At 39.4% G+C, this 18,534-nt stretch overlaps 3 protein-coding genes across 3 annotated transcripts; all 3 read right to left on the reverse strand.

Moving 5' to 3' along the window:
- Positions 1–4,343: 4,343 nt before the first annotated feature.
- Positions 4,344–8,032, reverse strand: LOC310927396 (olfactory receptor 8G17-like; the record flags this gene model as incomplete). Its single annotated transcript, XM_083889690.1, has 2 exons — positions 4,344–5,007; positions 7,743–8,032. 2 exons carry the CDS (start codon positions 8,030–8,032, stop codon positions 4,344–4,346), a joined length of 954 nt encoding a protein of 317 aa, XP_083745816.1.
- Positions 8,033–10,457: 2,425 nt separating this feature from the next.
- LOC310927398 (uncharacterized protein) lies at positions 10,458–13,518 on the reverse strand (the record flags this gene model as incomplete). Its single annotated transcript, XM_083889692.1, has 2 exons — positions 10,458–11,410; positions 12,591–13,518. The coding sequence occupies 2 exons, from the start codon at positions 13,516–13,518 to the stop codon at positions 10,458–10,460; spliced, it is 1,881 nt and encodes a 626-aa protein (XP_083745818.1).
- A 1,269-nt stretch (positions 13,519–14,787) lies between these two features.
- On the reverse strand, positions 14,788–15,726 carry LOC310927399 (olfactory receptor 8G17-like; the record flags this gene model as incomplete). Its single annotated transcript, XM_083889693.1, has 1 exon — positions 14,788–15,726. The coding sequence occupies exon 1, from the start codon at positions 15,721–15,723 to the stop codon at positions 14,788–14,790; it is 936 nt and encodes a 311-aa protein (XP_083745819.1). The 5' UTR covers positions 15,724–15,726.
- Between the last annotated feature and the right edge of the window lie 2,808 nt (positions 15,727–18,534).

Below are 18,534 nucleotides of genomic sequence, written 5' to 3' on the forward strand. Positions count from 1 at the left end.
AATTCCACAGTTTGACACCTTTCACAGAAACACAGTTTTCTTTACATTTGGTTCTTCCCCATGTATCTTTAAACATACCTGTGTTCCTTAGTTCATATTTACTCTCATGAATTTCAAACAGCCTCTGAGAACATCTTGGGAGGAGATTATGATGTGCTTTGTATATAATCAATAAGGTTTGAAGGTTGACTATATCCCATAATTTTAATGTTTAATAATTTAAATTTATAAATAAAGCATTGGTTGATTATACATATTATTCTTTTTGGTAGTAGGAAAATGGGCTTGAGATTGATTTTAAAAGTGTTTCCCAACACTTCCACACAATATGCCATGTATGGAATTATAAGGGAACAATATAGCAGGTACTGTGATTTTTTATTTAAAAATTCTTTAGATCTACAAACTAGTTTAATTTGTGGTCAATTACAACTCCAAGAAACTTATATTTAAACACTCTTTGAATCTTCACACCATCAATCCTTACTGAGACTTCATTATTGATTTTTTGATTTCCAAATATTATAAATTTGGTTTTACTTAAATTTAAAGATAATTTATTTACATCAAACCACTTCTTAAGTGTGTTTAGTTCCCCTTCCATTGTTCTCAGAAGCTTCTCCACATTCCTTCCATGGCAAAACAAACTTGTCATCCGCAAACAGGACATCATTCAAAAGCTTTGATACATTAATAATGTCATTAATATATAAAATAAAAAGCTTAGGCCCCAGGACAGATCCTTGAGGAATTCCACATTTTACTTTCAAAAGTTCAGATTTAACATCTTGTACTTGTACATATTGATAGCGCTCATCAAGATAATTTTTATCAGATAACAGATGTTAGCCATCCCCCGGATACCGTACTATTCCAGTTTCTTAATTAATAGTTGATGATCAACTGTATCAAAGGCTTTACTAAGATCTATAAAGACACCAGCTGTGAATTCTCGTCCATCATTTGCTGTGGAGATCTATTAGGTTTACCACTGCCATAGAGGTGGACCTGTTGGTTCTTAAGCCATATTGTTGGTCACATAATAGATCATGTTTCTCAATGAAGTTGTCGAGTCTGAGAAAAAACAATTGTTCTCGGATCCTGGAGAACTGTGGGATACAATACGGTGTATAATATCTTTTACTAGGTACATGTGTATACCTGTCCAATCAGTGGACTTTTTATTTGTGCATTTTCTTACAAGATCAATAATTTCACTGTACTCAACATCCCTGATAAAAATGGAGTGCAGATTGTTTTGCATTGTATCTCCAGTATTCAACATACTTAATCTGTAAATAACTCCAAATGTCCCGAAGGAGACTTGTGAACGCTTTTGCCATGGCTGGACACATTGAGGTGATGAAGTTAAGGCTTGAGCGCCACCGGATGCCAAGGCCCTATTGTGTGGTGTGCATGGGTTGTGCACATCAGCACCTTTGGGAATTGTGAATCTGACAGAGTCTTAGGGTGATCGGATTAATTTAGCACAAGTTATGGTTAAACTCTTGTCCTGGGCCATTAACGGCATGACTTGCATTAATGGCCCAGCTAGTTAACTCCGAATTACTGGCTGGAAAAGTTTCTAAAGTAAACCAGTTTTTCTTGCCGTGGCACCATTCATCATTTAGCTCTGTGAGTTGCATCTGCTCCTTTAGCGCCATTAGCACGCCTGCAGTCAAGCTGGAGTGGTCTGTTTATTAAACGAAAAGAGCAGCCCTAAAAATAACCAACGTTCCTGTGTACTGCATATGCTTGCCTCTGTTTTTAAAGTTTACCGTTACTTTGGAGACTTATTTTAACAATTGGGAGTCACGTAAACATGACGTCACGTCTTTTTACGGTCAGTGGTCATCAAAACGTGCAGATGTGGATGAGAACACAGAGGCTGTAGCCATTTATACTACACTTCCATTCCAAAGGTTCACATATCATTCACACCAGTGATAAACTGCTCCAGAGTTCACTTGCAAGCTGTCAGAAATGCAGCAGGGTTCAATTTTACAGCAAAAATGAGATTGGTTTAAATGTACACTAAGGGCCTGATTTACTAAGATTCCAAATATTCCAAATTCCAAAACAGAGATCGAGGAATATGACATCCTTGTTTCCCGGGTCCATAGGACCTTCTATTATTATTATTATTATTATTATTATTATTATTATCATTATTATTTTAATCCTGCGTCTGTATTTTAGACAGCTCCATCATTACCTGACGTATCAAACAAAGAAAACAATGGACTACGGATGTTGCCATATAAAAAAGAAGGTGCTGCGCTCTCCTCCTGACTCACCTGCAGCTCACTGACAACTGCCAGGGGGCGCTCTGCTGTTTCTCTCAAGATTACACATAGGTCTAATTTAAATGGATGACTGACTTTTTTGTCAATAAGTAAATAAATAAATAAAGTGGATCATTACAACCGCTTTTTAGTCCCAGTCCGTCCCTGGTTTCATCTGTGTTCATTCAGTCAGGCTGAGTTTCCATTACGCGTGCCAACAGCCTTTGATCTGACGTCAGAGGCGACGGGACAATCGATATAGATGATACTGTATATCTATAGCTGATTCAGATAGTTACATTAAATAGTGATTGTTGTGATTATTTGTTGCATTTAAATGTGCCTTTAACTGTGGAAACCTGCCTGTGAGGTTTTGGTGACGTTTGCGCACTGTGCCGCCTGCGCTTCGCCGTGCACCGAGAGTAGACCAGGTCAGAGCTGGACCCGTTAAGGTAAAGCGGGGTTCCCCGTTCCTCCGGTCTTAACCGGGTAACATAGGTACGACCCCTCCTTGAACCACAAACTGCAGACCAAGGTAAGCCCATACCAGTACAGACACGCATTTCTCCTATGGATATCTATATTGAATTTATTCAGATATACCAAATAAGAAATAAATGTGTCATCTGTGAACACGTAGTTGAACATGCTCAGGAAAAGCGTAATTTCCTTATTCACAAATAGTATTTTTGTTTATGAATTTCTCAGAGGATATGTGCTTAACCGCAGCCATGTGCGCGCACCGCTGTGCCAGTTAAGACCTGCCTTTCAAACGTGTTAAATATAGACACAAAAATAAGCAACGCAATCAGTTTCAGGTTTGATAAATCACTTTGCGCGTGCAAAAATAACATATTCACATTTTCTCTTCCCATCACACGCAAAATAGCGTGTAAATGCCCCACATTGCATATGCATTTAGGCAAGAATGCTAAATGGGTTGCGAGTGCTATTTTGCCCGTCTGAGGGACGCACTCCTCGTTGCGCCCTGTTAGTAGATCAGCATCAACGCAAATTTGTGTGTGCAATCCAGTTTGCACACGTTAGTAAATCAGGCCCTTAGAGTACAGTCTGCCAAAACGTAATGGAAGAAGGAATAGCACACAACAGGCTTCCCGTCCTGATTGTTTTTCATCTTCCACTTAGTGCCATTCAACCCATGATGATAACCTGCAAAGCCAGTTGTTTTGCGGCACCTACTGGCAACAGAAAGTACACCTGAAGTAATAAACATTGTTTAATTTACCTGTAGCTTTCTGGGTGAGGTCTACATTTGCTATACTCTGACATAACAGATTATATGTGGCCTGCTTCTAGCGCCAGCAATGGACATGCACAAGGGGTGAGAGAGCTAGCTCAGTGTTAGTTGTTATTTATTATAAATTATAGTTTCCCATGACAAAAGGTTTTGGCTTGTGTAATTTGTCACATATTGTGAAATTATTATAATAATAATCCAGAGTGTTATTTATGTGCACTTTAAGATGCACTAGTCCTAACAATATTCAGAATAGTCTTCTGTGATAAACCCAGATTTTTATGATCAATTTGGTCTGTTTTTGTTGTTGTTGTCATAGTGTCATCATTGAGATTCATGTTATTACTGACCTCTGCCTTTTTAAAGCCAAACTTAAAACATATTTTTTCAGAATGGCTTTTAATACCCAGTAGTGTGGTGACAGTTTTTATTCTTTTAATTATTTTAGTTCAGTTTTATTCTTGTGTGTTTTCATGCTTTGGTTTTATGAATTATTTTTTTACCATCTGTTTTCAATGCTGTGTGTCTGTAATGCCTTTATATCATAAAGGATTTGGGCACCTGTGGGTTGTTGTAAAGGGCTATAGAAACACAGTACAGTACATTACAGTATTGCTATCACAAGGTCATATGCGTAATTCCCACTGTCATTTTCAATCTTAGTACCACAATATAACAGAGCACCGTAATTCAACATTTTTTCACATAAACTAAATAAAACACCACAAGGCAGAATAGGACATTCTTGGTACATATTCTATGTTCTTTATGAATGAACACAAACACATCTCAAAATTTTTTTATAATGATGGTAGAATTCTCTTGGACTGAAACAGTTTCAACAAAAGTTTTCGTATTTCTTTGGACTGCACCCCGTAAATAACAGGGTTGAGGCAGCCGGGGACAATATGAAACAAAATGGTGCACATTTTTCTATACTCTGTGTACTGAGGGAAGCGATGCAAGACAATGTTAGCCAGACCAGTCAGCGACAAAATCAGATACACAACCAGGTGAGTGCTGCAGGTCTGTAGGGCTTTACTGTTCAGAGACTTGCTCTTACTGGTCAGACAGACCACAGTGATCTTAGAGTAGGTCAGAACCATGCTGCCTATAGAAGCTGTGAACAGGACCACAGTGAACGTGAGGCCGTAAACGTTATTAATGAAGACGCTCTCACAGGAGAGTTTAAACAGTGACGCGTTGTCACAGTACGGACTGTAGATCATAGTCCTGCATCTGTTCAACCTGATGGTCAGACCGAGCAGAATCGCGACCAAAACCAAGGCCACTCCCCAGGCAGAGGCTGTCAGATTAGCAATCATTTTGTTGGTTATTATGGAAGCGTAGTGTAGAGGATTACAGATGGCCACGTATCTGTCAAAGGCCATGATGATGAGAATGGTGTGAGTGGTGGTTCCATATATGTGTGCGGTGAAAGCTTGAGCCACGCAGTTAGTGTAACTGATGAGACGTTCAGAAGGCGGACGCAACATGTCCACGAGCAAATGTGGCACCAGGATCGAGTTCCCAATCACGTCACTCACCGGCAGGTTGCAAAAAAGCAGGTACATGGGCTGGTGGAGATTCTTGTCAATATAAATAAGAATAACAATGCCGACATTTGTAACCAGTATAAACAAATAGGAAAAAAATATGAAGAGGAACGTGGGGTATGTTAACTCTTTTGAGACATTTAATCCTTCCAGTTGGAGAGTGAGGCTGTTGTGAGTGTAGTTTTCCATCAGCCTTAATAAACAAAACATTAGATTTTAAATACATAAATGCAAAAGATCAATCAATGTGAAACTACAATCCTGGAATTATAATCAACAGACAATAGTTATTTCAAGAAAATTCCCAAAACTTAATTTCACAAAAGTATCACTATTCAATTCACAATGATAAATGCAGAGAATGTACATACAAAAAATAGACCAGTGATACATACTTTCAGTGTTTCAGGTTTCAGTTTAGCATTTCTCTCTTGAGTCTCAAACAACACCACCCTCCTCCAAATGACATCAAAGTTGTGGCAATGTTTTATAGACATGATTGTGTCTATTGGGGAATAAGTCGTCATTATTGTATGATGCAACATTTAGAGATCACTGCAATGGCCGTCACAATTGATGGGAATAGAATGTTACTGTTACTGTTTCTTAAAAAATAAGAAGTTATACTTCCTGTCAACTGTGTGAGGCCTTACACTTATAATGACATAATAATCTAAAAAATATTATTTCACAGCAAATCAATCGTGTCATTCTTTTAGGGACATAACGCACAAGCAGTGGCTTTAATGTCAGGAGAAACCTGCCCATGATTGTTCATCTACTCCTGACTCAGATAGCAGGCTGATGTGGGCCATTACTGGCAATGATGTGGTACTGCTGGCTTATATCTGAAACAAATAGACAATAGAATCAGCGCCGACCTGAACAGGGGAATCCATCTTTTTCCAGCTGGGTAACATGGCTTCGGATTTTGAAGCACTCCACAATCGGCTGCAAATAGATCTGGGTCACAAACATTTTCGCTAGTTTTTTGTAGTTTTGTCAACGACTAAATGCATTTCTTGCAGAAAATTATGTAGTAGGCGACTTGAGACACTGTAACTGCTACACAGTATCATTATGAAGGTGTTGTTAGACCTGGTCTGTGATTAGGTCAAAATATAAACACTGGGGTGATCGAGCCTTTGCTGTTGCTGCTCCCAGGCTCTGGAATAAACTCCCTGTTGAGATGCGTCTTATCTCTGACCTGGGCCTCTTCAAATCAAGGCTAAAAACCTATTTATTTAGGATGGCTTTTAATACCAAGTAGTATGGTGACACTTTTTATCTTTTGTCTTCTTATCTTTTATCTGATTCTATCTTATTTTATTTTGCACTATTTTATTGTTTTTATTGTTTTTAATTACTTTTATGTGTTTCCTCTTTATTTATTTATTTCTTGTAAAGCACTTTGGATCACCGAAAGGATTGTTGTAAAGGGCTGTATAAATAAAGTACATTTACATTAACATTTACATTAGATGTGAGGTTTGTGGGCAGATTTGACCATTTTTACTTCCTACCACTCTAATCAACCTGGGCAGATCACATCAAAGCAAAAAAGCATGTCATTTCCATTACTGGTAGACGGTAGGTGGCACTATTCCATGTCAATATTGACATACATATTCCTTCTGGCAGAAACCCTTGTAAAATGTGTCAGGTTTGACAAGGTTTTAAGCCAAAGAAGTTGTGACCAAATTAGTGACAGAACAATAATAATAATAATAATAATAATAAACTGGATAATGAGTAAAAATTTAATATTCAACAAATTAAGCTCTATGCATCATCAAACAGTTTTTTCCTCACACAAACTACATTACATTACATTACATACTACTACATTAGTCAATGAATTATATATTATTTACAGCTTTGAGTCATAAAATGAAATCATTTGTATGACTAAAGCACTCTCTGTGGGTATTACCTTGTTCTTGCTAATCTGATCTACTGTTGAGATGCAGAGGATGTCAACCTTTTATCTGTTTCAAGGGGAGATTTTTTTTTAACTGAAACAATTTCAACAAAAACTTTTTTATTTCTTTGGACTGCACTCCGTAAATGACGGGGTTGAGGCTGCCGGGGACAATATGAAACAAAATGCTGGAGAGTTTTCTGTAGTTTGTGTACTGAGGGAAACGGTGCAGCGCAATAATGGACATTCCACTGAACATCATTATCAGATACACAACCAGGTGAGTGCTACAGGTCTGTAGAGCTTTACTGTTCAGAGACTTGCTCTTACTGGTCAGACAGACCACAGTGATCTGAGTGTAGGTGAGAACTGTGCTGCCTATAGAAGCTGTGAACAGGACCACAGTGAACGTGAGGCCATAGATGTTGTTAATGAAGACGCTCTCACAGGAGAGTTTAAACAGTGACGCGTTGTCACAGTAGGGGCTTCTGATCATAGTCCTGCATCTGTTCAGCCTGATGGTCAAACCGAGCAGAATCCCCACCAAAACAAAGGCCACTCCCCAGGCAGAAGCCGTCAGTTTGATGACCATTTTGTTGGTCATGATGGCAGCGTAGCGTAGAGGATTACAGATGGCTACGTATCTGTCAAAGGCCATAATCATGAGCACAGTGAGACTGGTAGTACCGAACATGTGTGAAGTGAAAGCTTGAACCACACACTCATAATAACTGATGAGCCGTTCAGAGGGAGGACGCAGCATGTCTATGAGCAGACGTGGCACCATGATGGAGTTTCCAAGTATGTCATTAAATGGCAGATTGCAAAAAAGCATGTACATGGGCTGGTGCAGGTTTTTGTCGGTGAAAACCAGCACGACAATGCCGACGTTTGCAAACATTATGAACAGATAGGCAAAGAAGAAGAAGAGAAAGACCGGGTAGACAGAGTCCTGTGGGACGTTTAAGCCCTCCAGCTGGAGTGTGAGGCTGTTGTAGGTGTAGTTTTCCATCAGCCTGAAAGAGCAAAGACAGCAAAGTTACCACAGATAATAATAGAAACTTAAGTCACCATAAAACATAGATGAACCTTAGGATTTGAGCTAAAGGGCTTCACAGTCAAAATTCTCAGATATCAGGTTCTGTAATATTGTGCAGTATGTATTATATTTCTTGATAGTGCTGACTATTTCTATAACGTTATGCATACTTTGGTTTCTCTTTTCTGGTTTCAGTTTGTCGTCTCATTACTTGCCGATTCCAGTCTCTGTTGGTGAAACCCACCAGTTCTGATCAAGATGTTCTCTGTCGGACTGTTATATAGATGTGACTTCAGCATTAGGGAATTCGCTTATCATTACGTTTGATAATGACTGGTACAACATAAGGAAACATTATGATGAAATGCTCAACTGAAACATGCAACTGTTGCAAATGCAAATGGGACTTTTCTATACGTAATTTGCCTCAGAAACAAACTGATAAAAATGTAGTTAGTAAGTAAGTGAACTAAATAATATTGAATTCACTGGATGTGTTGTTGATACCCACTTCTGCATTCAAAATTCAAAATAAATTTAAAACACCTGAGACAGTTTGTATGCAAAATTCTGTTTATGTCAGCCCTAAACGATTCAATCTAGATTAAATCTATGCTTGGTAACGGCATGATTTCAGACATTTTTGTTAACATTAGAGACCTCCCATTTATAATTTGGTTTTGATTGTCCATATTTTTAATTCTTCTTGGGATAGGCTGAGGTCACACAGAGAAGGGACACTGTCACTCGATGTCACTAAATCTAAATTTACTTAAACTCAAAGTGTGAACCATCAAGCAGTGTCGGGCCATTGGACAAGGTTTTGATGTTAGCCACATAATTAAAATCAAATTTTTCAACTTCAAATTTGCATCCACTCACATCTTTCCATTCACGTTGTACGTAACCTTGCCACATGAAACATTTGTGTCGCATCCAAATTGTTTATGTTGCACTCAGCATACTGATGGATAGGCTGAAGTCCGACAGGAAATTGGTATTCACATAAGCTGCAATATGCAACTCTGCTGTCACTGGACAAAAATGCTCACTGAACCTTGAACTGTGAGTCTTTTATCCATTGTCTGAACAAGGTTTGTGACGTCTGCTGGCGAATCTCTGCGCTGATTGTTTTCGGTGTTCACATTCTTTAAGTTGCGCAACATTTATATCTGCTCACGTCTAATTTGCATTATGGCATTTATTAACGCATATTAACTTTGACAGCAATGATCAATAATCTGACCTAACATGACTATTTCTGGTAAGATTTCAGCCAAAGATGCAGAGATATTCTGAAGTCGGTGTCACTTAACAACAACAAGGAAATATATAATAATAATACTCGTTCACTTGTATGGTTGTTTGTTTCCTGTTCATAATTATGTAAAATAATAAAAAATTCTAAATTAAAAAAAAGAAAAGAAACAACTACTAAAAGACAATCTAGATCAGGCCTTTTAATCAATAACGTTACCTTAAAAATTCCATATATGCATATAGTCATACATACATACATACAGTTATTGGGACATTGACACAATTCTCTTCTTTTTGGCTCTATACATCACTATAATGGATTGAAACAAACAACCGCAGACCTTCAGCTTTAATTTGAGGGTAGTTACATGCAAATCAGGTGAACGGTGTAGGAATTACAACACTTTATATATGTGCCTCCCATTTTTTAGGGGACCAAAAGTAATGGGACAGTGACTGAAAAGCTATTTCATGTTCAGGTGTGGGCTGTTCCCTCATTATGTCATCTTCAATAAAGCAGGTAAATGTTCTGGAGTTGATTCCAGGAGTGACATTTTCATTTGGAATCTGTTGCTGTTCACTCTCAATATGAGATCCAAGCCATCATTAGGCGGAAAAATCAAAACAAACCCATCAGAGAAATAGCAAAAGCATTAGGTTTGGCCAAATCAACTGTTTGGAACATTCTCAAAAAGAAAGAATGCACCGGTGAGCTCAGCAACACCAAAAGACCTGGATGACCACAGAAAACCACTGTGGTGGACGACAGAAGAAAAAGCCCTTCACAACAGTTGTCCAGATCAAAAACCCTCTCCAGGAGGTCCGTGTATGTGTTTCAAAGTCAACAATCAAAAGAAGACTTCACCAGAATGAATACAGAGGGTTCACCACAAGATGGAAACCATTGGTGAGCCTCAAAAACAGGAAGACAAGATTAGAATTTACCAAACAAACCCTAAAAAAGCTGTTACAATCGCTAGCTGGAGTCTGGAGTCTCTAGTGCTGTCGATTCAAAAGCATTAAACCGTGAAATAACTGCATTCTCAAATTCATTTTATTAAATAATCTGTCTTCACCCATATAACTTCTGTTGTGTTGTTTCCCCCAAAGACATAAAATTACAATAAACGTGTCTTTGTTATGATGAAAAAACCTTCTTGGAGTTAAAACACCTCGACAAAAATGCTCGTATCTCTTTAGATTGTAGGCCATAAATTATGGGATTGAGGCTGCCTGGGATTATATGATACAAAATGGCTGCAATTTTTCTGCCATCTGAGTACTGTGGGAAACGATGCAGAACAATGATGAACATTCCACTTAACAACATAATCATATAAACGAGCAGGTGAGTGCTGCAGGTCTTCAAAGCTTTACTGTTCAGGGACTTGTTCTTACTGGTCAGACAGATGACCGTGATCTTAGTGTAGGTGAGAACCATGCTGCCTATGGACCCAGTGAACAGGACCACAGTGAACGTGAGGCCATAGATGTTATTGATGAACACACTATCGCAGGAGAGTTTAAACAGCGCTGCGTTGTCACAGTAGGGGCTTTTGATCAGAGTCCGACAGCGACTCAGTCGTATGGTCAAACCGAGCAGGATCCCAACCAAAACCAAGGCCACACCCCAGGCAGAAACTGTCAGCTTCACCAGCATCTTGTTGGTCATTATGACAGCGTAACGCAGCGGATTGCAAATGGCCACATATCTGTCAAAGGCCATGATCATGAGCACAGTGTGAGCAGTTGTACTGAACATGTGTGTGGTGAACGCCTGGACGACACACTCATAATAACTGATGAGACGATCAGAGGGAGGACGCAGCATGTCGATGAGCAGCCGCGGCAACAGGATGGAATTTCCAAGAATGTCATTGATTGACAAGTTCCAGAACAGTAGATACATTGGCTGATGGAGACTTTTGTCCATGAAAACAAAAACAGCAATGGTGACATTGGCAACAATAACAAACAAGTAAGAGAAGAGGAGAAAAATAAACAAAGGGTAGATGGATTCCCTCGAGAGGTTTAGTCCCTCCAGCTGGAGTGTGAGGCTGTTGTGGGTGTAGTTTTCCATCAGTCTGAAACAACACATTTAAACATTAGTACAAACTGTGTAATCACAGTAAGAATGTTCCCAATATCACATGGAAGTTCTGGCCTTTTGCATTTGAATTGTATTGTAAATCAAATCAAGTTAATAATACGAATCATACAAAATGAGAAAAGGAAGACATATACTTTACATTACTACACAGTTTAAGATCAGATAATCCTGGTTTGTGTCTCTGGTTTCAATCGCTCATCCTCTTATGTCTCGTGGCTCATCGTTGATAACATTCGTAAGACACCAATTGAGATCAGGTCCGCTGTTTACCAATGTTTTATAGACAAGTTTTCATCCTGAGGGGAAGTTACCTCTACGTCAGACTCGTCGGTAGTGTTTCAATTCCTCAATCACCAAGGCAAGAAAGAGTCATGCGAAGGGTTTGCACATTTATTTCCACTTGCCGTACATCCAAGTGACATGTCCATTCACATATATCTACGATTCTTTTGTAAGTACAACACACAGAAATATTCCCTTGACATTCCCGGTCGTGAATGAAGATCATTTATTTAACAGTAATAACAATAACAACGTAACATAGTGCGCCATCAAAGTGTCCACAGTACCCTTTATCTGAACATGAAAGGTCCACAAAGCCACATTCCTTTGCAGAACATTTAATCAAAGGCTTAAGGTCAACAGTTAACTACTTTAAACTGTTCACAAATTACATTTTAACAAGTCGTCCTGTACTATCATTTAAACTAACCCTAAACTAAATTAACTCAATACTGGCTCCTACATCACGCGTCCCCTACATTTCAATTGGTCTTTCCAGAGTGCTTGATTTTGTTTTGTCCAACACTGCGGGTTCCTATGGGTTTGACCCGTTGGTACTGTTTCAATTCCTCAGTCACCGAGGCAATACCAGGATGTGTATAGTGGTTTATGGTAAAGCTTTTTGAAAAAAAAATTTGATTATAGGATTTGGGCACAGTCCACTGTAATGGCAAAAAAAGTGTAATCATGTTAAATTAGCCCAGGTGGTGACATATATTTTAAAGTTTCCCCATAAATGGCAACTGTAAAACTTTTTTTTTAACCTTTGTTTTCTTGGATCATAAGTTCACACGTTCAATAATTCACTTCTTATGCTTAAATGATTTATTTTTACAATTTGCCATAAACAAAAAGACAATTACTTTTTACACGACAAACATTTCTTCGAGCAAAACATTTCGGATAAGAATTTCCGTATCTCTTTGGACTGTACGCCGTAGATAATGGGGTTGAGGCTTCCAGGGACGAGGACGAACAGAATGGCAGCAAGTTTTCTGTAATCTGAGTACTGAGGGAAACGATGCAGAGTAATGATAATCATTCCACTGAACAACATGATCAGATACACAATTAAATGAGTGCTGCAGGTCTTCAAGGCCTTGCTGTTCAGAGATTTGCTCTTCGTGTTGAGACACACAATACTGATCTGAGCATATGTGAGAACGATGCTTCCTATGGAGCTTGTGAGCAACACCACAGTGAACGTGAGACCATAGATATTATTAATAAAGACACTTTCGCAGGAGAGTTTAAACAGCGAGGCATTGTCACAGAAAGGGTTTTTGATCAGAGTCCTGCATCGATTCAGCCTGATGGTCAGACCGAGCAGAATAGAAACCAAGACAAAGGCCACTCCCCAGGCAGAGGCCGTCAGCTTGAGCACCATCTTGTTCGTCATTATGGAAGCGTAGCGCAGTGGATTACAGATGGCCACATATCTGTCAAAGGCCATGATCATGAGCACGGTGTGGGAAGTGGTGCCAAACAGCTGCGTCGTGAAAGCCTGAACCACGCACTCGTAGTAACTGATGAGACATTCCGAGGGAGGATGCAGGATATCTGCGAGCAGCCTGGGCACAATATGAGTACTTCCAATGATGTCACTGACTGATAGGTTGCAAAAAAGGAGATACATCGGCTGGTGAAGGTTCCTGTCGATGATAATAAGAATCAAAATGCCCACGTTCATAAGCATTATAACAATGTAGGAAATTAAGAAAACAAAAAAGACAGGGTACACAGATTTCTTTGTGACCTTTAAGCCCTCCATCTGCAGCATAAAACTGTTGTAAGAGTAGTTTTCCATCAGCCTGAAGTAAGAAATTGCAAAAAATCGATAAAAAATCGCAGTATTCTGTTAACTGATGCTGATGATTCCAAAAAGCTTAATGCAGCAACAATAACACACATATGCAGTTCATCAACTGACAGTCATAATTGTAGTAAAGCGACCTGCTTTGTGACCTTGGTTCATCCGTCACCAAAAGCACCAGGTCCTCCTTTAGCAGCAAAGGAGATATTTTTATATGTGAGTTTTTACATCCGGGGAATTGTTGAGCAGTTTGTGATGTGCTTTGTAACTTTAACGGTGCGCAGTACTATGGGGAACCTAGTGGTGAGCTGACAAGTTGCAATGAAAAGAAAAACCTCTTGCCTGGGCTCTGTCTCTTCTGCAGGGGCGCCTTTCAGTAAAAATATGAAATACTATAGATTCAGTCAGTGAGTTAGAATTAGAATTAGTTTTATTTGCACACACTAACACACCAATTCGTGACCTTTAAATTTAACCTCACATTTTTACACTCCAGTAGTGAACAGACACAAACTGGCAGCACTTTGGGCAGCAATGGGCCTGCTTCTCTGAAATCACTGGTGTGAAAAATTAGTGAAACCTCTTGGTGAAAAACATCTAATATCTGGTCAACTAACTCCTGACCAGGACATCCTGACACTTAAGTTTTATTTCAACAGTTTAGCAAAACATGCAACGTGATCAGTAACCATACTTTTTGATTTCTAGACTGTTCTGCACAAAATGTTATCAAGAGAAACATTTCAATACAACAATCGTTTGCGTGTGGAATCTAAACAAGAATCTTCGTGTTGTATTTGAATATTTCGGCAACACACACCCCTTGTGAAGCTGTTTGCAAATTAAAGCAGATCAGGGTGAGATTGAGTTTGTGATGATTCGCAGGTCAGCGGAACACAGGAGCCATTTGTTTACCGTCCACGACTGGGTGTTAGCGTGACGCGTTGATGTTCATGAAGTATGTTAGTTTGGTTTTGCACTTTGACTTTCGTCCAACTCGCTTCTTCTTCCGCATGTCAGCTTTTAATCCAGATTTTATACAGCCATCTTTGCTACATTCATGTCGTGTTATGTTTAACCACTTTATTGGTTGAGGCGTATTGAACATAGTGATGCATATGTTGGGCATCTGTACTTTCATTATTGTATTGTGCTGTCAGTGAATTAGCAATCAAGGTTTACTTACATTCAATTTGCACATTTACAGAGTAAATATACATACAGTGTTAACATTCAATGTTTTTTCTTGATGACTAAACAAAATCACTCAATTTTTTTCGAGATACACAATTCTCTTAAGAATTTCCGCATCTCTTTGGACTGCATGCCATAAATAATAGGGTTGAGGGTTCCTGGGACGAGGACGAACAGAATGGCAGCAAGTTTCCTGTAGTATTCGTAATGGGGGAAACGATGGAGTGTAATAACAACACTTCCACTGAACATCATGATGAGATACACAATTAAATGAGTGCTGCAGGTCTTCAGGGCCTTACTGTTCAGAGACTTGCTCTTACTGGTCACACAGACAATAGTGATCTTAGCATATGTGAGGACTATGCTGCCAATAGAGAAGGTTAACAAAGTAACAGTGAACAAGAGGCCATAGACGTTATTAATGAAGACACTTTCACAGGAGAGTTTAAACAGCGAGGCATTGTCACAGTAAGGATTCTTGATCATGGCTCTGCATCGGCTCAGCCGGATGGTCAGACCGAGCAGAATAGAAACGAAAAAAAATGCCGTTCCCCAGGCAGAAGCAGTTAGCTTGACCACCATTCTGTTGGTCATGATGGAAGTGTAGCGCAGAGGGTTACAGATGGCCACATATCTGTCAAAGGCCATGATAATGAGCACGGTGTTCGTGGTCGTGCCAAACACTTGTGTGACAAAAGCTTGGACCACGCACTCGTAATAAGTGATGAAACGTTCAGCGGGAGGACGCAGGATATCTGCGAGCAGCCGTGGCACAATATGAGTACTTCCAATCATGTCACTGACTGCAAGGTTGCACAGCAGAAGATACATCGGCTGATGAAGGTTCTTGTCAATGAAAATGATTATTGCCATGCCCATATTCAATACCATCACAAGGATATAGGAAATTAAGAAGAAGGAAAAGAAAAGGTACATGTTTTCTTTGGTGACTTTATACCCCTCAATCTGGAGCATGAAACTGTTGAGCGTGTAGTTTTCCATCAACCTGAAACAACAAAAATGACAGTTTTCCACACCAATGTGGACATCAGCGATGTTAAATGTCTATAAAACAGAAACACAAACAATCTGAAATAATGTTAAAATCAAGATATTCCTTGACATGGAAGTAACTATGCAACCAACGGTCATTACCAGTACTGAAATTCTTTGTTCTCGACGTCAACTCAACCCCACAGAAGCATAGAAAGAAAATATAATGAGTCAAGTTATATAAAATAAAGTATACGAGTAGAATCAGCTGGTAGAGAGAATTGTGAACTTGCACCAGTACACACATTCATCAATAACATTTAAAAATGCATTTTCCTCAACAGTCATAGGCAGATGTGACCAGTAATACCTGCTCTGTGACGATGAGTCTGCACCGATCACAGTGATCGTGGTGACTTAATATCAATGCATTTTAAGTCAGGGGAATTATCATTGATCATTACATAATTTGTGATGTGAGCCGTAGAAACCTAAGTCATGGTGATGCAACTGTGACTGACTTTCAGAGGTTTTAGTTTCCACTGTGCATGTGTCACAGGAAGTCAACACAATCCTTCCCTTGATAATAGTTCTTCTCTCGTGGCAGCAAATTCCATTGTTTGGCTCATGTTCTGCTTTATGTTGATGTTTACTGGTGCTCTGTCCGTGCAAACTCTGTTTTTGTGTTGCTGTGGAGGACTGCACTGGTTGTATTTTCATAAAGTGACTTGATAATGACCACCAGAGACTCGTCTATGTTGTAGTCTCTCATAATCTTCCAGAGGTGACACACGGTCGAATGCCTTCTTGAAGTCTATAAAGTGCATGTAGTACACTGCATGTGCGCCACTCAAGCCGCGGCGCACATGCAGTGCTTTGCGCGCCTGCACTGCATGTAAACATTTCATTAATGTTGACATGTTTGTTTCAATCACTGAATGAAGCCCCGCCAGGCTTAGCGTTGCTTGTTTATTTATTTAAAATAGATTTTTTTATACACCTTGGCTTTTTCTATACCTGGGAACAAGAGCGCATGTTCCCCCATGTAATCAGTGCATGCATGTCCAGGTGCCGATTGAAACCCAAGTCACACTATCAAGTGCGTCATTATTACGGTTACATCGTTCTTGTCAATAAAGATGTTATATTTAGGGATGCACCGATAATTTGGCGGTCGAAACAGAGCGAGTTCACTGTGGAACAACACCTGTTAAACGATGGAAAGTCTCTGCGCAAAAGCGAAACTTGGCTGCGTTTAATTTTTTTTTTTTAAAAACGCCGTGGGCTGCCGGTGGACCCGAGAGGTACCAACGGGCTTAGCAGGTTTTCTGGGGGAAACCCTGTGAATCAGTATGCGCAGAGAGAGAGAGAGAGAGAGAGAGAGAGAGAGAGCGAGAGAGATCAGCGCTCTTGGTCATTAGTTAATTTACTTATTTTTGTGTTGGTAAAATGTTGTGAAATATGTTTAAACTTAAATAAACTACATATACAAGTAGTAATGTCTGGTTGTATTGGTTCGTCCTGTTATTGACGTCATGCTATCATCACCTGACAGTCTGGCTGGTTTAAAGCCCCCAGATGCAGTGGATGCAGCGCACACCAGATGCGCGCGTCATTGATATCATGCGCAAATACAGATATTCGAATATTTGTGTTTTTTCAAACGTCATTTTTGAGTAATTTTGACAGCCCTAAACAGCCTCATGCAAATCTCAATGCATGGCCCTTCTCATGACGACTACAACCCACTAAATGCAGTCACTAAATAAGTAGTGGCAGAAGGTCCGGTAGACCACAGTTCTGTGACTGAGCGTGTTGGTTGTCATTTACAACACGACAAATCTAGTCTGGAAATTATTATTAATATTATTATTTATTATCAACATAATGTATTGTGTTTTTATTATATTATCAGTAAGTAACAACTCAAAATGTAAAAAAGATTTTCGGGACGATTCAGGACGATTCGGGACGGTTCAAAATGTTTTTCGGGACGTGGTGAAAAAAGTTAGTTTTAATCCCTGCCTTCCCAGTTTAGTGCATTGCTTCCTTGATGTCTTCATTGAGGGCATTGATATCGTCATGGAGCAGGTTTCGTGCTGCAAACCTGCCGCCACTCTGAGCTTTGAAGTCTGCAGCTATAGCTGGGTCTTGCAGGTTCCTCAGGTTATAGTGGATCCGAGGGCTCTTCTGCTTCTTCTGACTTCTTAGCTTTCGCTTCAGGTTCAGTAGTGCCATGTCATGGTGACTACCAATATCTGCCCCTGTGAATGTTCTTGATTTGAAGTCAATCTTCTGCCCGTTCCCCAGACAGAAGCTGTTAGCTTGTCCACCATTCTGTTGGTCATGATGGAAGTGTAGCGCACAGGTTTACAGATAGCCACATATCTGTCTAACTCTCAGCTAGTGATGCTAAATCATTAGCATCACAGTCAATACTTCATACTATTCATATTATTCAAGCACATCAGCAATTTAAAACAACAATACTGAGCTAGCTAGAGCCATCAACTAAGCAGCTGCTTGTTGTGCCCCCCTGGTGATCGGGTGTGGGAGGACAAATATTTGTTTATATATACTGTTTGTATCGTCATAGATACATTTATATATCTGATTAGTGTTAATCATATTTTTTTCCAATTCAAGTCCAGTATCACCACACACAGTGTTTCACTTTCACTTTCACTGAATATGAAATGTGATTTTACTCCCCCCAATACAAAAAAATACAAATCAGATTCAGCTTCGGGCCCCATAAAAGACAAAGCGTGTTTTAATCTATGTATGTGACTTCAAATGAACACTAACGTAACGTAGATT

The sequence above is a fragment of the Microchirus variegatus genome (genome assembly GCF_963457635.1).
Source record: "Microchirus variegatus genome assembly, chromosome: 5".
In the NCBI taxonomy this organism is placed as follows: domain Eukaryota; kingdom Metazoa; phylum Chordata; class Actinopteri; order Pleuronectiformes; family Soleidae; genus Microchirus; species Microchirus variegatus.